General features: G+C 33.9%; 1 protein-coding gene across 1 annotated transcript in view; it reads left to right on the top strand.

Moving 5' to 3' along the window:
• Positions 1–22,474, top strand: part of MS3_00007910 (uncharacterized protein) — a 73,638-nt gene extending 51,164 nt beyond the window's left edge. The window contains exons 6-9 of the mRNA XM_051216250.1: positions 4,735–4,904; positions 16,134–16,585; positions 17,439–17,837; positions 20,940–22,474. Of these exons, the coding sequence (XP_051066820.1) occupies positions 4,735–4,904; positions 16,134–16,585; positions 17,439–17,837; positions 20,940–22,199 (2,281 nt within the window). The 3' untranslated portion in view covers positions 22,200–22,474. The remainder of the gene's footprint in view (positions 1–4,734; positions 4,905–16,133; positions 16,586–17,438; positions 17,838–20,939) is intronic.
• The last annotated feature ends 1,228 nt before the right edge of the window (positions 22,475–23,702 follow it).

Below are 23,702 nucleotides of genomic sequence, written 5' to 3'. Positions count from 1 at the left end.
AATTAATTAACTGGTCCCATACAGTTTTTGCATTTGTCATTGGTCACACTTTACAATAAAGCATGTGATGAATGAAGGAGCAATGGTTGTATTTGTGACTTAATTAGTTGTGTACTTCTAATTATGGAAATTTGACTTTATATTTGTTCGTTCCGTCCAGATTTCTGTTATTTCCTAAAATTATAAGATAATAAGTATCATTGTTTGCATGTTTTTTTTATGAGTGGTTATTATTTACTTTTTAAAGTTTCAGATGGGTTTTGTGAATATTATAGTAATTCCAATGGTTAAGATCATGAGTCAGTTGAAGCTAGGTTTTCCATGGTGATCTAGCTTCAACTGACTCATGATCTTAACCATTGAAATTTTTAAAGTCTCGTTTATCTTCAACCATGGCAAAGAAACTCATAGGTCTTTCCATAGTTTTATATTTTCTGAATAATTACTGGATTATATTAGCTTGGTTGTTGAATTTCTGATTAATAAAATACCAATGAGCAGTCGGTTTAGTAGTTAAGACGTTCAAAATTCAGCCACTAAGTCTCTGGTTTAAACCGCACTCCACCTAATTTGTTTCGATAATCGGGTTAATATCATTAGTCTTAATACTTACTGTGTGGTTCATACCTAAGGACCTGTTGAATAAGTTAATTTATTCTATACTCAACACTTTGGTCATGTTTTGTGACATTTATTTATTTTACCATGGATCTTGGTACTTCAGTAGTTGAGCGATTGAATCCAGCAGCATTTATTTCAACACATAAATATTGATACAAGAGGGCACCAAATATATATGCGCCACACCATATTTGTGTGTGTGGGCCTTGATACTGCCCGGGTGCCCAGACCGAAGCAGGTGGTTTTCTTAGGGGGCCACTCCCCGAGCCTTTGATCTAAAGGTCTGATCCACAAGGCAATGGAGCATCGTGAGGAGGCGTAGTCCCATGGTAGCCGGTGACCAACGATTGGTTCATACGCCAGGATACTGGATCCTATGTGCACGATTGGTTTGGAATCCGGTTAAAGCGCCAGACATTCGCTTTTGTCGTAGAAGTAGGTTGAAAGAAATCTATGGATGAATCAAATTAAGATACAACATAATTTCATAAACCTTTTGATAAACTTCTCGTAAAAAGAACAACTTGGTTTTCTTCCATTTAAATACATACTATTTCTTTTTTTACTATTAAATTTCTAAAGAATGTTATTTTCATTTTATTATTCTTACCGAACAGTTATTTGTTTATTTCCCACAACCAAAAAAAAAACAACAACACATATACACACAGTTTCACGTAACAAATTGAATTATCTATCTAAATGTGATATAAAGTAATAAAAAAATTTTTTGGAAACTAATAGTTTTGTGTACATTTCCTCCCATTGTAAATTACATTTAAATAATAATAGTAATAATAATAATGATACTGTTTATATCCTATCAAAATATCATGTGTATTACATTTTGGTGTGTGATTTTTTGTTGTTGTTGATACACATAGTAATAATTAGAAGTAGTTCGTCAAATTTCTTTTTTTTTTCAAAAAAAAAAAACAAAAAAAAAAAAGTATCCAATTTAATGTACATTTAAACATGGATATAAATTGTGGTTGGACAGGTTGTTTTGCTCTCCAGTCGATTAGTATATACGGTTAGACAGATAGAGAGATCATTGTAATTGTTTTAAATGATAAGTGTTTTTCTATGCGTGCATGTCTGTATTTGCTTCGGTGTTTTTCATACATTTCACATGCACATACATATTTTGTATGTATGTGTGTGTGATATACACAATGCTAAAATGTTTAGAAACAGACATTAGAGACTGACTTGAAAAATGCTTAACAAAGTTAAAGGCAGTCAAGCTGAGATATGTCGTCAATTCATGAAGTCATTGACTGTTAGCTCTAGCGATTTTTTTTTATAGATGCAGACTATCTGGTTCGGGTGCACGTGATTATTGCAATCAGTGATTGAAGACTTCAGGTGAATTGACACAGCTTCCGTCTCAGTGATGCAGATGCACTCACTTTTTATATTCCTTTCGGTCTTGGATTCCAGCTTTCCTTCAGATATATATTTCCACTTTGTCTTTTCGAACCATGTTCCCAATGTTTGGTTTTTCACATTATAATTACTGCTACATCATATCAATTGCTTTGCCTTTCATTTGGCTATATTTATCCCATCGTGTTTGTATGATGTGACAAACTGAGCTAACATATGTGCTTTCCAGGCTCTATATTGATGATGACCGTCTGACTGACCAAATGGAAGTAATTAGAGTGGGGTCTAGTTTTTTTTATCGAAATGTTGAATGCTTTAATCGTTATGCTGGAGAACGAAAAGAAAAGAAACTAGAAATTCATTTCTTGTCAAATATAAGCGTTAAACTTTTCACTTTATTTATTTATGTCTTTCGTTCTCGTGCATAACTTTTTCATCTCCCAATTTATTTCCTTTTCTTTCTTATTATTGTCAAATTTATCGAGACATTGACATTTTATAGTCTTTTCATTTTGTTAAAGACCTACCATTTAGATGACTACCTAAATCATACACATACAAACACCCTGTTTTCACCTGACGTACGACTTCACTGGTTTTTTGTTTTGTTTTTATAGCTTCGTACTCCAGTCTCTTGAGAACAAACTTATCTCTTGATAGCATTTTTTATAACCATAAACGTATAGTTTAACTATTACCGTTATTCTTATTATCATTAGTAGTAGCTGTGGTAATGTCGTATAATGCAATTTACAAGTATAACTATAGTTTACACATCATTTTATATTATCATTGCTGTTGTCACTACAACTGCTAATATAACTCTGATAAACTGATTTTGTTTTATGTGTACATATCCATGTATCTCTGCTTAAGCGGACATTTCAATCTATTTTACCCTATTACTGTTGATATTACAACCCCTCACACTCTTTCTCTCTGTGTCACTACTTCTACCGTTTTCTACTGTTGATATTTCGCATATGTATTGGCGGAAGTAAAGAAGAAAATTACGTGATGAATAATTCTATTATTACCATTCATCCATATCATTGTTTTCCTTATTGTCGTTGATATTACTATTGTTATTATCTTTATTCTTATTCTTCTTCGTTATGACGTAATTAATTATTGACCAGGATTATATTACATTGTCTTAGCTTTTCCTTATATTGGGCGACTATAATGGAAAAAGGTTGTTGCACACAGTGAACAGTAGCGTTGCGCTGTGTCAATAAAACCTAATAGTTATTGAGAGAGAAGAGAAAACTGATAAAAGCCCGGTGATATCAGTTTTATAGGACAACATTAAAAAAAACTTCATTATCATCAATTAGTTAGTGATACTTATAAGTAGAGTTTATGAGTCTCTGTTGACTTGAATGTTCTAGCATGTGTGTTATAAGTAACTACCCACCCTTTGCTCAAATTCTTCTTATTGTCTAGCACAAGAGTGTATTTAAAGAACGCTGGGATCCACCACGTTGAGTCGTTGTGAGTTCATTTTAATACTGATAGTGAATGAATAGGTAAACAGTTTTACCATACTGAATTAATCTAACAAAAACAAAGGTTACAAGATTTAACAGTTGTGAACTATGAAATGATAATTCCGTGGTATATAAGTATTTTGATCATTGCGAGACATGATAACCCTGAGATCGATTATGTGTTGTGTTATAAATACACTATCGAAGATTTTCAAGCGAGGAAAAATAATCAACAATGGTTATTAATAGATATTACCTTACAGTTCTGGTAAATCTTTACAAAGCCACCTCAGCTAAACTAATGAATTTTTATTTTAAATTTTTTATCCACTGACCAAACGTAATGTAGTGAATATACTTATCGGTAGTAGTTATCCACAATAATTATTTTTTTCTACGCTTATTTGTTTTCTGTAAAATTTATTGTGTTCAAAATGATTGTGATTTAGACATACATTTACAGGTCTAGTCATATTTATTTGGTGTACCAATTAAAGCTCGACATGAATATAGAAACTTGTTTTAGATTTAGCATCAAACAGGACTAGGGCAATTTTCATACAGTTAATATGCGTTCCCCTGCAATCCATTATTATACCTTACATCTGGGAAGCATAGTCACCTGAATTCGAATTAAATTACAAAAAAAAAGTCATAGCTAAATAAGACTGACCATTTCAAGCAGAGATAGATAGTGGTTGGCGGTGGAATCCAGGACGTATATTTTGACCGATTCGGGACTCGTTGTCTGAATATATTTTCTTACTAGAGCCCCAAATAAGACGAAACACGCGTCCTGAATTTCACAACTAGCAACCATTCATCTCTTTTGCTAAAAATGCTCGTGGTTTAATGGCAATATCGAGGCATTTTGCACAGGTTGCACATATCTCACAAAAGCAAATGTTCATTTGCAGTCCTTCACATCACTGTGAAGATTCAGACAGCCAATATATATATATATATATATATATAATCTTACCGTTTTCTCGCTGGTGTTTTGTCTGTCTTGCTGCTCAATATGGCAACTTGAATCTGTGTAGTTGTCTGTCAGTTAATATATCTGTTAGTCTAAATAACCACACACCGAAAGTTCATGGATAGACGTTTTGTTACACTGAAAAAAACCATAAAACGATGATAAATGTACAATAAATTATCATTTATTTCCAAAATACCTGTAATGATTTCGAATAATTGTGTTTTTCTTTCATGTTTGTGCATATATTTTAAGGTTATCTCATTGTGGACAACAAGTCAATTTATCCGGCATTCAAAACAAATTATATCCCTATAGCAATATGATGATGCTTGGTACTAATCGTCCCCCACTAGCCCCTAGTACTGTTCCACAATCTTCACAGACCACATCTAGTTCGTCTATAAACCGTCTTATCCCACCAAGTAAGTTATTATTATTATTATTAATCATAATTTTGCTTTGCATTTACATAGTTACTTGTTAGGAGAATTCGATAATATTCTTTGCATACATAAAAACTAGATTCCTACTTTTTTTTTAAACGCATTTTTCTATCTTCACTTTTTAGGTATTTTTGTTTGTTTTGGTTCGATCGTGTTTTTTTAAGGTATACTTTCCCTTGTTGTTTGTCGACTTTACCAATCTGTTTAGACTTCATGTTATAGTACTGTTTTCGCTTGTTTTCTTTTGGTGTGTTTTATTTCACCTGAGCATAAAGTATTCTCATATCTAATGAGTAAATTCCTTCGTGATGTATTTTACGTTTTATTGAAAAATAGTAGATTTTGGATTTTCCAATAATCATTTTCCAGAGGTTTATCTGAGATACATCCTATTTATTGTGTGCAAGTTCTTGACATCATCAATTTTCCAAACTGTTTAGACACAGTCATTTTTATCCAATAAACTTTCGAAGCCTAGTGTAGAAATGTCTCATGGATTGTGAGGGATGGTTACAGAGTATTGGTTCCGTGATTAAAGCATTCAGCTTTCAACCAGTAATCTCTTCAGGCTTTAGCCTCTTCTCGCGTGTTTCAACTTAGACTGTCGAATAGCAAATCACTGACTTTTATACTTGAAATAGTCTAACACAGAGTTCAATGCATGAAACCTTCATTTAATAAATGAGTTGCATTTTTTTTTGTTAGAAACGATCGTAAAAAACAGTATGACATTTATAATACAGTGTGATATGCGCTATTTATGCATAATATGATATAGTGATAATACTTTTAAGGATAATTGTAATTAAACACCGTTATGTAATTTTAAAATATATTCACTTTTTTTAAACATTCAACCTTGTTATATTTGCTAATCGCATTATACTTGGCAACTAGATCTCAGACATTATAAAGCTTGAAGGAAACAGCCTAAAACCATTCCCCTAGTATATTGAAAATGTCATTTCTCAGTAGATTGTTTTTAGTTGATGAAGGCGATGCACGAATCTATTAGCATCGATCGTTCACATTATTCATCAATAAGACATATGCATTTAATATTATTTTATACATTCGTTCTGTTTTAGTTCAATTTATGACACTCACTGACTGACTTAGTTACTCTGTTTGTTCATTTATGTATTGGTTCTAAAATATTATCATAATTTAGTTTAACTGAAATTCCGTGACATTTGTTTGATGCTTATTATTTGTATACAATTGTAGTGGATTCTTTTTTTAAATATAAGTTCTTTTATGTGACACACTTAATCAAGGCATAATAATGCTGCTTATGTGTATAACAAATGTGAACAGTGATTTTTACATAGACCCTTTATATCAAATGATAAATGACTGTATTTCAGTTGTATATATGTGCATCAGTTATAATAATAATTTATCGTCCATATAAAGTAAATACCAGTGAAAGATAATGAAACAAAATGTGTTCATTTCTTATCTTATGTAGCTTATGCTATTGATCTCTGTGTTAAACATGATCAATTAATATGACATGCATTGTTCTGAAGTTATTATTTTACTATTTGTAAGTCTATTTTCAACTAAATCATTTAGTACACTCTGTAATATCTCTCAGAATTATCACTTGAAGAAGTTACCTGATGACTGAGCCATTAACTCTAAATTGAATAGGAGATTATTTTTTATAGGAGATATCAAAGATGTTTATTTCTTCTTAAAAAAAGTGTTCATAATGTTTGTAGTTGTAGCAATAACTTCAACCGATAATTCATTGTTGGCTTGATTAAATGACTGCAGATATTGTTCGATGAAGCAGATGACCTTATTTTAAACAATATCTCTGTAATAGGTGTGAGAATAGGAAAATATCAATGAATAAACATTTTATAACCTTTAAAGTATGAACTGATCTTAGCTAGACCACTATTAAAAAATCGGAAGAAATAGACGGCTGTTTCGTCCTAGTACTGGTCTCCTCAATAGTAAGCATCGACGAAATTGGGCAAAGGATGAGGGTTGCACAATGTAGTGAATTAATTGAAGCTAGATATTAACACAGTTATATACCAGCGTCAAATAGAAATGCGCCACACAAATCATTCGAGTTGTGTGAGGGCTGGAATACAGCACGGGTTCCTAAAACAAATTAAGTGATTTTTTTAGAAGACACCTCTCCGAGCTTTTGACCTAGAGGTCTAATCCATAAAGCAGTGGAACAACGTCAGGCGATGCAGTTTCATGGTAACCAGTGACCAATAATTGGTTCGTACGCCATTTTTTCCCTCAGGATCCTGGAGCCCATGTGCACCATTGGTTTGGAATCACGGTTTTCCAACTCTTCTATGTGGATCCTCTTTGTCCACCAACCCGGTTAAAGCGCCAGACATTCGCTTTTCATCCCCCCAATTTCGTGAACAACACCCCCGCCACCAGAAGGCAAAGAATAGGACTTCCTTGTATACACCTGACTACATAAGAGCATTTCGAGAGGGAGAGCGAACTCTCTTACCCCCGACCGTTCCAAGGCATTTGGGCGCTTGAATTAATGAGTTCAAACTTAAATGGATGAGCAAAACTGCTACCAGTCAGTCACCTACAGCGCAGGACCAGGCACATATGTGCAACGGTTCAGGTTGCCGTACCTCATTAGCACAACAAGATAAAAACCAAATTCATAGAGGCAGTTACATGAATGGTAGTAACATAAAAAAAAATACATCCAAGGATATGATACAGGGAGAATTAAGCAGTTCGTAGAAAGAAAGCTATAAAGACAAAGAGTATATACACTTACACTGTTATGATCGGTTTTAAGTCATTTCTACCCAGAGTCTCTAACCACTGGTAAAATAGTCCCAGCCATGTAGTCTACATCTACCGACATGGCTCAAACCAGAAGTTAGTGACTTCAGTGACTGAAGCTCGAATTTCCACTTTTTTATCCCGTAAGTTGAAATGTTCTATAGTAACGTGTTCGTAGAAGCTGTATATTGATGATTAAAATGAAATTCTCAATGAGAATCATGTTTCTTTTCTTCATTATTCACCCACTAAACATTGAAAAAACGTGTGGTTACTCTCACACAAACAAAGCAATATACATACATTAGACATTTCCTTATCTACATTTAATGAATTCACAAAAATCCAATCATTTAAAGTAGTAAAATTAACGATAGTGTAGTTTAAATGTAGAAAAATAAGATTTTGTATTGTTCAGTACTGTATTATCATAATATTATTAGATATGTAAAGTGTTAAACGTATAAACTTGAAATATATCAACCTATCATTACTAATTATAGTATTGTTAATTTGTTTTTGTTTTGTTTTTTACTTCATTTATTATGAATACTTTATACATTACTATCCATTTTAGTGTATGTCATTGTTGATACTATATAAAGGTTGAACAAGTACATTGTTATAATCTATCTCGATTGTGAATATTAAGTTTATTTTTTAAAACAATGATACCTTAACTGATATTAATTCATGATATACAAAATTTACAAACTTCTACAAAATCGCTTCAAGTAAATTACTACAGTTAACTCACTAGTGATTTAGTTCAAGATATTTTTAAAGTACAGTTCAGGCGTATCGGTATTGAAATAGTTGTCATCAAGAGGATTGGATGATCGTTGTACTATATCTCACATTTATCAAAGTGTGGGAATATGTACTATTGGACTGCAACCCAATAATTGTAATAGTTAATTGTTCGCTGTGATATCTGACAGGGTTATGATTATTCACTGCTGAGAAATTCCATATGTTTGAAAGAAAAAGAGCTGTTTTATAGTTCTTGATTTTTAAAAGTATCCTAATTGAACTTGAGATTGCTAATAGCAGTTATTTCATTGTTATATTGTGCTTAGGGTGATATCGTTACATTTTTTTTTACAACAATCTATCGCTGAACTGAACAAATAAAACTAAGTATACATGGTTGGATACAACTCACAATTCATACCCAGATTAAGTAAATTATCTCAGAAAGCTCTGTGATCATTTTGTCATTGTAACCACTAAGTCTATTCGCTTTCGGATGACTTATTTTGTCTTTAAAAAAAATAACTCCTGACAAAATTTTCCCACTATGTTCATTTCATTACTCTGATTTTTTTTCAACTTCTTCACTAATCTTTGGTGAAAAAAATATTATGGACATCCTTCTTTGTTTTCTCCTTGCTTACCTTCTCATTTATCCTTCATGACTTTCTACTTTTCTCATCTTGTTCTCCTCTTACTTCTACATCTTGTGCTTTTTTTTCTTATTCTCACGAATAATATATAGAGAAGGATGTATAAGACTAAGCTTAACAAATGCTTGTTTGTCGTTCTTCTATGAAGTAAAATCGTCTTATTGTAACTTTTTTTTGTATTCTCTGCTGATGTCTTCTCCTTCCTCTTTCATATCTCTTTCTCTCTCTGCTTCACATTCTCTTCTCGTTATCATGTTGCAACAGTTTCCTATATGTTTTGTTTTTGTTTTGTACCCTGAAACGAATGAAATTAGTATGTATATATGTGTACTTGTTTGTTTTCACAATTTTAATAACCCACTTGTATTGAATTCCAGATTTAATGTGTTGTTGCTTATTATAAATTATAATTGACTGTAAGATTTATCACTATGTGCGTCATCTCTTTAGAGTTCTGCCTCTGGGTATGTGTATATGTGGGAATTTCTAAATAATAAATATTTGCTGTTTGTTGTTAAGCTTTCCGTGCATGAAAATTCCAGTCCAACAACAGAAATTTATTGTCTTACGTAAGTAAATACACATACATAAAAGTGTTTCTCTGGAGAGAAGACTAACAATGATTGCCAGTATACTAGTAGTACTGCGGTGTATGCTACTTATGTAAGTAGTATATATCATCAAGCAGAAGTGTAATGCTTATCAAAAGAAGATCCGATTGAAGAGAACAGAAAGGAATTGTAACAAAAACAAAACTGAAAGAATCATGAAGGATGTAAAAGACAACTAAAAGATGTGCAAACGATGTATGACTTTCACATTTTCGGTAAAGCACCGTGTGATTGTGCGCTAAACAAGAAATTGGTCTTCCCCTTCTGAGTTCTCGTTTACCACAGTACTACATAATGTTGAAAACAATAAATTTGTAAGGCTTGCCATAATAATATATAGCCGATAATAATATTTATTACTATTTTTTAGGCATAATCTATAAACTATTCCAACATGTTTTCAAGCATATACACTGATTATATGAATATCCATCGACAAAGCTGAGCTGTACCGTTGCGCCAATGATGAATTCGCTAACTGCTTCAAGATCACAACTCATTTCTTGAAACAGAGTTAGATATTTTTGTTGCACATTAGAATTAGGAGTAACTGTCAAGATTTTCATCACTAAGTGGCATCAGCTGTAATTCAAGGATTCTAAATCGCATGTCTCAAGTACTTGTCTTGGCGTAATAAGTAATTTATCAATCTCTACTGTTTCTCTCTCTTTCTTGATTGGCTTAACTAATTAAGATCTTAAAGTTATTTGAAAGCATGATCTATCTTTATACCCATTTGTCAATATTTGAATGGACAGTTTCACAGAAATCGGCTGCCAAGTATTCATGAAGAGAAATTAGTTATGAAATTACTTTGTAATGATGTCAATGATTAATTCGTTGACGAAGTTTAGATCAGATTACACAGCGAAAAGTGTTAGATCTACTTAACCTTCAGTTGTATATTTTATATTTGGTTTAAATAAACAGTTATCCGTTTGGTAACTTGTTGGGACAAGTTTAATTTGAAAAGAGTTTCCTTAATCTGCTAACATCGGTGGGAAGACTGTTGAAAACCTGTGACCAAAATGTTTAACAGTTGTCTTGTTTCAAGTTCGCGACTTTTTGAATGTGGATATTTATGAACTGACGAGACAATAAACTCACGGCCTTCAGGATTTGCAGTGAACCCATCACTTTTAAACGAGAGAGATATTTTCAATATTCGAGAGATTTTTCGATACTTGGGATTTTTATACATAACTTATATACCCTGCTTTGAACCGCAGTATTTTTCATACAAGTCGGCATGTTTACTTGTCTGTCCACACCGAAGTGGATTCACATTTGAATGAACCATCGACACACCATTTGAGAACTAAGTTTATTAACCACTTAACAACATGTTCACTTACGTAAACGGGGTAAATATTTATCAGTTTGTCCTAAAAACATATGTCAGCCAATATTATATAACTCATCTCACCATTAGTATAAAGTTATTTGCATACCGTACATACTTTATTATTTCATCCGGATATTTACTGTCTTTCATACAAACTCTATGGAATTTGTTTGTCGTCATTGAGAAAAAAGTATCTTTTTAGTTTATACTGTTTTGTTTAAAATATAATGAGAATAGACTTTATCCCGTTTTTTTTTCCACCATATATTCGCGTGCAGATTTCAATGTGTAGTTGGTTTCGTTTCCACTTTTCGTGGTCTTCTTCTTTTTTTTCTCCTTTGAAATTTGGTTTTATTTAACTTTCAAAATGTTTTGTTTTGTGGATTTTATTTATTATCCCATTCTTCCTCTTATTCAAAATTAACATATTCTATTTGTTCGTTTAATATAGAATGTGTATATGTGTAACTGAACCGTTGATTTATTTGTTGTTTGGATTAGAGAGAAAAAAAATTGTTTTTCTCTCACGAAAATATTATTTAATGAATTATTATCTGTAAGATGTTGAAATTTTGTTTGTAATACTTGTTAACATCATTTGCATTTCTTCTTTTTTAAGTAGTCTATTTGTATAGACTTTTCACTTATTTTCCTATATATATGTGTGTATGTGCATGGCTATTAGAAGTGAGTGTGTGAATGGAACGTGGGAAGAGAGTGTAAGAATGTGTTTTTTTGAATATTCAATGTTGAAGTATCAAATATTTTCGGTGATTGATAAAAGGACTTAGTCTATTTACTCCGAAACAATAAGTGACTAGTTTTAATATAACTAAGAAAGGTTATGAAGAACTGACAGTTATAAAGTGGTCTTTTCATCACGTCTATAATACCATCCAAACTATTGAATTGAAGATCAATGATCCGTATTTTTAACTTGTGACTACAATCTATTGTGTATTGAAAATAGCTTCATTCTACTTTCAAGATAGTTGAACTTCGCGCCAATCACTATTGTATTATATTAGCTCTTATAGGGTTACTGCCGGTCCCAAGCCCGGGTAAAGGAGGAGGGTTGGGCATAGGGTTAGCGTCTCCATCCCGTAGAAAACTAACTCGCTAAAAAAACGCTTACCAGAAAAAATAATCCAAACCATTTTAACTCTGCCCTGGGAGTTAGAAGGTCTTCATTTAGAAGAATTATGACGCTTCATGGTGAAAGCCGAGCTCCTTCGGAATCCACGAGGCCGATGCCCCTTCTAACAACCAGAGCAAAAATTTTTATAGGTACATGGAACGTTCGAACAATGTGGGAAACCGGGAAGACCAGTCAAATAGCAACAGAATTGAGGAGATACAACTTAGCAGTACTGGGAATCAGCGAAACCCACTGAACCCAAGCTGGACAGAAAAGGCTAGCTACAGGAGAGATGCTGCTATACTCCGGTCACGAAGAGGACAATGCTCCACACACTCAGGGAGTCGCTCTAATGCTGTCCAAAGTAGCACGAAATGCACTTGTAGGATGGGAATCCCACGGATCCAGAATCATCAAAGCATCATTCAAAACAAAGAAGGAGTGGATCTTAATGAATATTATCCAATGTTATGCACCCACCAATGATAGCAACGACGACATTAAAGATCAATTCTACGAGCGGCTGCAGTCAATCATAGAGAAGTGCCCAAGAAAGGACCTAACTATTCTAATGGGAGATCTAAATGCCAAAGTCGGAATAGACAACATCGGATATGAAGATATTATGGGACGACATGGACTGGGAGAGAGGAACGAAAATGGAGAAAGATTTGCAAATTTGTGTGCATTCAACAAATTAGTCATAGGAGGCACAATATTTCCACACAAGCGTATACACAAGGCTACATGGATCTCACCGGACCACACTACAGAGAACCAAATAGATCATATTTGCACCAACAAAAAATTCCGAAGGACAATGGAAGATGTGAGAACCAGGAGAGGTGCTGACGTAGATTCAGATCACCACCTAGTTGTAGCCAATTTAAAACTGAAGCTAAAAAAGAACTGGACAAGTGGACAAACAGCACTACAAAGGTTCAATACAGCCTTCCTTCGAGATACTGACAAACTCAATGAATTCAAGATAGCTCTCAACAACAGGTTCCAAGCCTTACAAGATCTACTGAAGGAAGAAGAAACTAGTATGGAGGACAACTGGAAAGGCATCAAGGAAGCACTAACTCCAACGTGTCAAGAGGTTCTGGGCCTAAAGAAATACCATCATAAGGAATGGATCTCTACAGAAACATTGGACAAGATCAAAGAAAGGAAGAACAAGAAGATAGCAATTAACAACAGCCGAACACGAGCAGAGAAAGTCCAAGCACAAGCTGAATACATAGAAGCAAACAAGCAAGTGAAGAGAAGCGTTAGAGCCGACAAGAAGAAATACGTGGAAGAATTAGCAATGACGGCAGAAAAAGCTGCTAGAGATGTAAATATGAAACAGCTTCGCGATACAACGAAGAAACTAGCAGGGAAATACAGTAAACCAGAGAGGCCGGTCAAAGACAAAGAAGGTAGACCAATCACTGAAATTCAACAACAGCGTAACAGATGGGTAGAATACTTCGAGGAACTCCTGAATAGGCCGGCTCCAATGAATCCACCGGATATCGAAGCAGCACACATAGATCTTCCTATAGATGTCAACCCACCAACGACGGAAGAAGTCAGAATGGCCGTCAGACAAATCAAGAACGGGAAAGCAGCGGGACCCGACAACATACCAGCTGAAGCACTGAAATCAGACATCGAAGCGACCACAAGCATGCTTTACCTTCTATTCAAAAAGATTTGGGAGGAGGAACAAGTGCCGATGGACTGGAAAGAAGGACACCTCGTCAAGATTCCAAAGAAAGGAGATCTGAGCAAATGTGAAAACTACAGAGGCATTACACTACTGTCAATACCAGGGAAAGTCTTCAATAGAGTGTTGCTGAACCGGATGAAGGATGCAGTAGACGCCCAACTTCGAGATCAACAAGCTGGATTCCGTAAGGATCGGTCGTGCACAGACCAAATTGCAACACTACGGATCATCGTCGAACAATCAGTTGAGTGGAACTCATCACTATACATCAACTTCATTGATTATGAAAAGGCATTCGACAGTGTAGATAGGAGGACATTATGGAAACTTCTTCGACACTACGGAGTTCCTGAAAATATTGTCGATATTATCCGGAAGTCATACAACGGACTACAGTGCAAGGTCGTGCATGGAGGACAGCTGACAGATGCATTCCAAGTAAAGACCGTAGTCAGACAAGGCTGTTTACTCTCTCCTTCTTTCTTCTAGTGGTCGACTGGATTATAAAAACCTCGACATCTGAGGGAACGCACGGAATACAATGGACAGCTCAGAATCAATTAGACGATTTGGACTTCGCAGATGACCTAGCCCTCCTATCACGTACACACGAACAGATGCAGATAAAGACAACCAGTGTAGCAGCAGTCTCTGCATCAGTAGGCCTCAGCATACACAAAGGTATAAACCAAGGTCCTCAAATTCAAAGCGGAGAACAGCAATCCAATCACTCTTGATGGCGAAACTCTGGAAGATGTAGAGTCCTTCACATACCTGTGAAGCATCATCGATGAACAAGGAGGTTCAGAGGCAGACGTAAAGGCGAGGATCGGCAAAGCAAGGGTCACATTCCTACAATTGAAGAACATATGGAACTCAAAACAACTTTCAACCAATATCAAAGTGAGAATCTTCAATACGAACGTCAAGGCAGTTCTACTGTATGGAGCTGAAACTTGGAGAACTACAACAACCACAATCAAGAAAGTACAAGTATTTATAAATAGCTGTCTACGCAAGATACTCAACATCCATTGGCCAGATACCATCAGCAATAGCCTTCTGTGGGAGAGAACAAACCAACTTCCAGCTGAAGAAGAAATTAGGAAAAGACGATGGAAATGGATAGGACATACATTACGCAAATCGTCAAACTGCATCACAAGGCAAGTCCTAACTTGGAATCCTGAAGGGAAGCGAAAAAGAGGAAGGCCAAAGAACACATTGCGTCGGATAATAGAAGCAGATATGAAAAGGATGAATTACAACTGGAAGGAGCTAGAAAGGATTGCCCAGGACAGGGTTGGATGGAGAATGCTGGTGAGCGGCCTATGCTTATTCACGAGGAGTAACAGGCGTAAGTAAGTAAGTAAGTAAGTAAGTAAGTAAGTAAGTAAGTAAGTAAGTAAGTAAGTAAGTAAGTAAGTAAGTAAGAATTATAAGAACTCGAATCAAACGTTATATATTTAGAAGTGATTGTCGTGAAACCCTGGACCGGAATGTTTCGTGCTAGTTGGCACTTGTTAACAAGGTCTACCTGTGATATTTAGATAGCTGACGTTTTCTGTAAGGTTCTAACTGTCAACATCACAGGTTCGTTTTATCGACAAGTGCCAGCTAGGATGAATTCTAATTCTACGGTTTGTTCTGTTGACTACTTCCAACTACCTAACACCAAAACAAAGTCCACGTAATATTGAGTTATTTTGACTAATGGTCACACCTCAGCCTGATCCGCAGAATTCGATCTATGTTAACGATTAGGCAACATGATATTAGTCACTAGTCATTGATTAAACACTTGTAATTTTAACTCAAATACTAGTCGTACGATTGAGTTTATAATTTACACTTGCATTTATTGATTTACATGATTCCTTATTGTAGTTATTTATTTATCAATATGGCGTTGTGGAGATTTCTGAATTTTAGTGAAATCATGAACCGATCCAAGCTATGCAACCATGGAAGCAACCGTGGAAGCATTGGATAACCGTTTCGCTCTTGTGTGAGACTCCTCAGCGGTGCGCATCCACGACTCCGCAACTGGGAATCGAACTCAGGACCTCTGGTCTGGCGCGCGTACGCCTACTTTCTATATCATTGAGCAGGTATCCAATAGTGTATAAGTCTCACTTCCAACGGATTTAACACATTTTCGGTATATGTATATAACCTGTATTTTTTCTCTTTTTTTACTGTAGATGCAGAATCATTGTCAATTAGTCAACTACAAACTGATCGATCTCAGGCTGTATTAGCTGCAGCTTACGCTGATCGTGAATTCGTAACATCAAATTCAACACTGGGTAAACTGAAATTATCTTCTCAAGGTATAATGATCAATAGTGGTAGTGATCGCAATAATAATTCAACTGTACCAAGTTCATTAGTCAGTTCATTACAATCTACAACAAATATCAATTGTCTGTCTGACAGTTATAATAGAAATGCCCAACATTTCAATATGCCACCTAATCCAATCATACAACGTCATCATCATTTAAGTTCTATGCCTCAGTCATCTATCGGTACATTAGAATCATCATCTACTCTGCATAATTCCAAGTCAAATTCCATAAGTTCCAATCTTTCTTGTTCCTTATCATCAGATTCAATGATGAATAAAAATTTCGGTTCTTTCCCTTTCAAACTCGTAAGTGTGAATCTGTTGTTATTATTATTATTTACAAATCTATTTGTAAGTTGTTTGTATGCACCACCGTGAATTTATATTCACACTGAGAGTTGAAACTAGTATTTTTCGCTTGCAACACCCAACTTGTTATCCACTGAGGTGTAAATATGTTCCAAGATTTTATGAAAAGAAGAAGTTGTTTATTCATTACAAACCCTTTTTTATCCATTCACTGCAACATAACTATTGGTAGATATACTTTGCGCTGAGAATCCTATATTGTACCAAAAATTTAATATTGAATGAAGCTAATAATAATATGCTTGGTACATTTGTTAGCTGTTCGTGTTTGGTTTGAAATAAAAGACAAGTAAATTGGTGAGATTTTATTGAATAAAATTATATAGTTTATATCATTAACTGAATTTGGCTTAACAACCACTGGACTCTGTAAAACGCACTGGATAACGGTGTTTTGGGGACTCTCCTTATCAGCGTGCACTAATCCAATCCAAGCACTTAATCAAAGATCTTTAAGTCTTGAAACATGCATTCGCGTTACCTTTGAACTAATAACTTAGAACTTAATTGATCAAATGTCTGGATCCAGCTCATTCTCATTATAGCGCCATTTTTAAAAGTCAGTCAGTGATGATGACCATCTTATTGTCAACATTATCAAACCCTACTAATCATGACCAATCTAATAGATTTTCTACTTTTTGAGAATATATATATGTATATATAACTATGCTTATGTTTAAAAGATTATTGCGAAAACCAATTAGAAGATAAAAATCCATTTGAATACGAATACCCTTAATTGCAAGTTTTCTTGGCCCTTTATTACTTTCAATCATTTTTTTTCTAGTTTAATGGCGATCTACACAATCCTGTCTCGTCGTCTTCGTCCTCATCGTTGTCTACACACAATGATCGTAATATCATGATGGGATTGCATAAACCAGAATATATGCCATCAGAATCGGTGCTTCGCCCTAATTTTCCACCTCCTCTTCAATTAATACCACCACCACTCCCTCCAAATATACCTCCGGAATTTTTAAAATCATTTCTTGTACCTGATTCTTCATCATCATTATTTCCGGGTCCCAAAGTTAACGTTACTCTAAACTCATCATTTTTGCCTTCCAATCCAAACTTACAATCCACACAACCGTTGTATTCCCCTATGAGAGTTAATCACCCTAATCGATCGGATAAAACTAATTATAATGGTATTCTACACCGTCCAGTTCATGGAGATAAGGTAAAAAGTGTTTTAGTTAGTTTTTAAGGCTTTTATTTCTGAGAATATTGCTTACTTATTTAACTTAATTTACCACTGAGTAATAACTGTCATCATATCTATCTAATTCCTATCACTCGTTACATTTTGTTGATTAATTTACAATGTAGCCAATAGTTTATATGACAACTACTTTACTGTATTTTAATGTTATTTGGTCGAGAACATACCTTATGGACCTTCGTTCCATACTGGTTGATATATTTACAGTTTTGGAGGAACTAATGCTTCTCATGAGCTCTGAATCCACATATTCACCCATTTATACACATACATATTTTGGAATATATGTAATCTTATGGTTTACATTCATTACCTTAGATAGACAACCTTTTAAACCAAGAATGGCTGGACAGCTGTTTCGTCCTGATATTGGTTTTCTCAGTTGTACATAACCAAAACCCCAATAGTGATCAAACTCATACAGAGCTCTCCGTGAGACCTACAAATCCTGGGTTCGATCTCTGGTGATAGCCATAGATGAACACTTTATTTACCATACTAAGACTTAACAAATATATAGGGTCTGCTGGTTTTCACTGTTTGTTTAACTAAGGTCAGTTTGTGATGTAGGCTATCAAATTCAACTCTTTCCGTAAATCCCTTGTTCACTCGGGTGTGTAGTGTAATGTAAAATTGTTTAATCGTAGCTTAGTAATTTCTTAATAGTAGAGAATCATAAAAATGCACCACACAAAAAAAACTGTGTCATGAAAAAATACAATATAGAATATCATATGATCATAGGAATACGAATTGGATTAATAAAGGATACAATGCACATAAAAAATACTGTTAGAATAGATTTTGTCAAAAGTTTATCTTACTGCTTAAGTATGAAACAAGCAGTCACTAAATACAACATACTGAACACCAACCAAATCACATTTGTTGCCGAAACTCTGAAAGATGTGCAAACTCCTCCTTACGTAGACAAGGGGGAACTGATGCAAATATAAGGGCATGGATGGATAAAGCATAGGCAGTATTCCTATCAGTGAAAAACATACGCAACTCAAAACAACTGACAACCAACACCAAGGTCAAAATTTTCAGTACGAACGTCAAGATAGTTCTTTTGTACGGAGTTGAAGTATGGAGAACTACTACAAGCATCACTAAAAAGGTACAAATGTTAAAAAACAGTTGTTTACACAAGCTAATCCAAACCCGCTGTGAAGACACCAGCAGCAACCTACCGTGGGAAAGAATAAATTAGCTTCCATCTGAAGAATAAATTAGGAAAAGATCCCTTAGGTGGATAGGGCACATTGTTGAAATCATGAAACTGCATCATGAGGCACTTGAGAGCAATGAGGAAGGACAGTTCGGGAAAATTTAGACTAGAGATTCGTGGTCGGCGGCCTATATACCACTAAGGTAACAGGCGTAAACATGTATGAAACACATAAAATTAAAATTCATCAGAATTATCACTCACAACATTCTGACTCCATGTTTAAAATAGTTTTTATGGTACGAACCAGTCTATCTCAATACCATAATTTATGATTCACATTGAGAAATGAGTGCAATCCAACTACTAGTTGATTCATTCATATGACAAATGAACTGTTTGTTGAAGCTTTCTACTCAGTCCTAACATCAACAACTAGTTCCAAGTAACGGTTTATGTTATTCACAAGTAAGTCATATCAGTAGTTAATTAAATTTAAGTCTAATGAAATTCAGGTTTAAGTAGTAGGGAGAGTGAATAGCAGGTGGCATATTGGTCATTATGTTTATATCAATGTTTGTTAATAGTCTGTAAATAATAAAAAGAAAAGGAATTGAGGATGATTTTCAAAGGATCTTATCCTGTTGTGTTTGTCAGCTTCCTGAAAAGCTATTATCTATTTTTTTTTAAAAGTATTCTACCTTTCTGCTAAAGTTTCCAGTTAAGAACACTGTGTTTATCAAGTGAACTTAGTATTAATTTCATACAGATTTTGCTTACGATTTAACCAATTTTAGAATGGATTCGAGTATTATTAATACATTAGCTTTTGTAGATAGGTAATAGCGAGAAATTGATTTAATTTTATATTATTCATTAATCCTAACTATTTTTTTAACCTTGTGTATTTATGAATAATAGATAAACGACTGGTATTCATGATCTAGTTCGTTAGTGTATCTTGCAGCAAACATGCTAAAGTCCGATCCCGCGAACCGCCGCCCGCGTAAAAAATCACATGAAACCTTTTTTTCTTTTTTATAGCTTTTACAAATATTGTAGGCTAAATCCCTAGGTTTGTACGTATCGTCTTAGTTTGCGATCAGTAACTACTCATTCAACTAAATGGGATTGGTTCGAATTTAGTTGATGAGGTTGTAAAGCTTCATTGATCGAGAGTTGGTCGGAACACGTATTACGTTAGTCCAGTCAACGCCTACCTTGATGCACTATGTTCATTATAGTAAGGGTTGGTTTGAAGAAAACTGGAGTCAGTCAATCTAAAACGTGACACCAATCCATGAAGTCATTGACTATTGGATTGAGTTGTATTAATAGGGTCAAACTATTTAGTTAGAATTCGCACTATAAACTTGATCAGTGTTCGGAGACGTTGAGCGACATAATTCAATATTGTATGCGATTATTCAGACGTATTCACTCTATTTGCACTGAAGTCTTATGTTTTAAAATCATCTTATACGTTTTTACACCTCAATATTTATTCTTTTTGAATGATATTGTTTATGCATAATGTTGTATGGTACCACTAATCCTGTCACTACTTCTACTCTGGTATTTGTATTGTTAATTACGTCTCCCGGTACTACGGATATGGTTTGGCAACTTGAAGTGATTCAAATATATCCCAAACTCTGTATTGTGTATGACTAACTGACTAATTAACATTTTACTATTTATTGCAAGAAATTATGTTGGAATTGATTGGTATACTTATTATCAAATGCAATCGATTCGCAATACTGTGCGGTAATCACACAGTGTAATTTAGAATATCTGTCTCTTATTTCTTTGATGATAATGTACATATTTTAACTTATTTTTCATACCATATGTTTTCTTATACTTATTTTTACTTAATCAAGCTTTATGGACGTTGGGCTGACGCACATATTCGTATCGCTCTGTTTATCCAACATTGTAAATCATCTACTCAAGGATTACAATCATCTCCGGTTATATCCTCAATATTTTCAACATCTAGATTACCAATTCGTCCTATGGTTAAACGTTTGAGCCTAGGTGTACATTCCTCTATGCCTTCTTCCATGACTAGTGGACCTGTAAATTATAATTCAAGTAAAATAAATATTGAATCAGTGAATAACAATCGATCAACTCAGCCGCCGCCACTAAGACCTCCTTCTCTTCTTCCTTCACAACTTCATAATCCTATTAATTCAGTGAACAGTAATAATAATAATAATAATAATAATAATAATAATAATAATAATAATAATAGCGGTCCTTCAATTCCTAGTAGTATAACCTCTGATATATCATTTTGGGGACATTTATTTAATGAATTTATGAATAATCTATCAAAGGAATTTCTAAATAGTATATCAGACTGTAAAGATACTCAACTAGCAACATTACAAAACTTTTATTCTCAAATGTCACAAATGAATAATTCTGTATTAAATGGAGGTTCTTTCCCGAAATCAACAGATTTTTCTTTTCTCAATTCAACAGTATCATCGTCATCTATGGCTAACAATAGTAATAATAACAATTGTTCACCAGTTCCATCAGCATCAAATATTGCCGGCTTCAACTTTCCATTAATTACTCAATCTTTCAATTCCCTTTCTTCTTCCTCCTGTTCTTCTTCTTCTTCTGCTACTACTACTACTACTACTACTACTACTACGAGTGTTCGACCAACTGTTCTTCCTTCATCTCCTGCTCTTATGAATTTTTCATCGTCAACAAATGTTTTTAATAATAATGATTTAAAACGAAGACGAACTGATTCTTCTTCAAGTAGCATGGATATTAATAATTTGCCATTTCCAATGCGTTTTCCTAATTCTTTTCCTCGACCACCGACTATTCATAATTATGTGCCTCATCAGCATTCTTCCCTTCATTCTGGATCATCAATACCACCACCTCCAGCACATTCCGATATGATAAATGTAGCCGCCGCTGCTAGTTTATTAAATGGATTTCGATTGCCTGAAACCTTTTTAAATCATTTCCCACATCCTATACAGTTATCATCGGTGTCAAGTGGTTCTTCTTTGAATGATAGAAAAAACACCAGGTCATCCAATACTACTACCGGTACTATTACGACTTCCAGTAATTCATCACATTTAATTCCGATCAATCCTTGGTGATTTTAATCACATTGTTTGTCTATTTTTCTCCCGATCAATAGTTTATAACTTGTTTCAAAATGGTGATTTTATTGTTATTAGCTAATTCAATCCTAGTGAAGAGAAGATAGGTATGTGATTACGATTATGTTGATAGTGTATGTGTATGAGTGTGGGAGAGGTAGGTGCAAACAAAAAAGGATCAGTTTTCATTTCAATTCTTCCTTTCATTTAATTGTGTTCTTTTACTTTTCCTTTGTTTATTTATTCAAACATGCAGAGATTTACTTTCGCTATTATATATATATATATATATATATATATATATATATATATATATATATATATATATATATATATATATATCAGCAGTACAATGTTCAGTTACATTTTCTGCGTACTTCTTTATAATTATTATTCATTATTCTTTGTGTGGTTTGCTTCCTACACTATATTCATATCCTTATCAGAGAATACACCTATTGTCATCATCATCAGCATCATGGATAGCCAATCACGATAAAGGTGCATGTAGCATTGTTGTTGGCTAATCTCAGCTATTTTTCTTTTAATTTCAAAAACAGAAACATCACCTCCCCTAACATGTACACAAACTATGTAGAATGGAGTTAAATATTTTTTCTCCGGTAGATTTCATTTCAGAATCATGTATATTAATCATTATTAAAATTTGACAAAATGAAGTTTCAGTACACCATAATACATATAAATAAATACAAAAGTCATAATAATGTCTTCTTGTCTATTCTTTTCACTTGCGTTCTTTTTTTCGCCTTTTTTGTCTATTGACGATTATGTTATGTTGTATATTAACGTGAAACATAATGAATGAGCTATAGGGAATGTGTGAGTGTATGAGAGAGAATTTTTTATCAACGAAATCACTATATCTCTCTTATTTTTTGTATAACTCCCATTCTTCTTGTCCTTACTTTCATATTTCTGACCTTCAAATGACACTACTACTATTAGTACTTAGTTACATTAGTTAAATAGATAAATAGACAGATAATCAGTCGACTATTACTACTACCATCACCATTATTATATTGTATTATATTATAATACCTTTTATATTATACTCATCTTTTATTTTACACATTGCTTTGTAGACAGTTAAATTTGTCACAATGTCCCCATTCACTTCTCTTCATCTATGTTTTTTTTCTTCTATAAGTCTTTATACCCTTAGTGCTTCTGTTATAGCTTATTCTTTTACCCGAAGAAGAATGTATCCTTTATGCGTCATAATGATAATTGAATTGAATTATTTTTATTATTTCATTTTTTGTGTTATATTAGCTGAATCATATAGTTAATTGTGGTTAATATAAATTAACAGTCAATTTTTCATTAGTTTAACAACAATAATAAATACTTTCCTACTAACTATTGTCATTTATTAATTCAATTGCCTCTTTAAAAATATTGTTAATATACTTTGAGATTAGTATTGTCAATTTCATTGTGTTATATTCTCATCCCCAGTTATGATTAATTACA

The sequence above is a fragment of the Schistosoma haematobium genome, chromosome 4 (genome assembly GCF_000699445.3).
Source record: "Schistosoma haematobium chromosome 4, whole genome shotgun sequence".
NCBI lineage: Eukaryota > Metazoa > Platyhelminthes > Trematoda > Strigeidida > Schistosomatidae > Schistosoma > Schistosoma haematobium.
The sequence above is the reverse complement of the archived record's forward strand: the minus strand, read 5'-3'. Positions and strand labels throughout refer to the sequence as shown.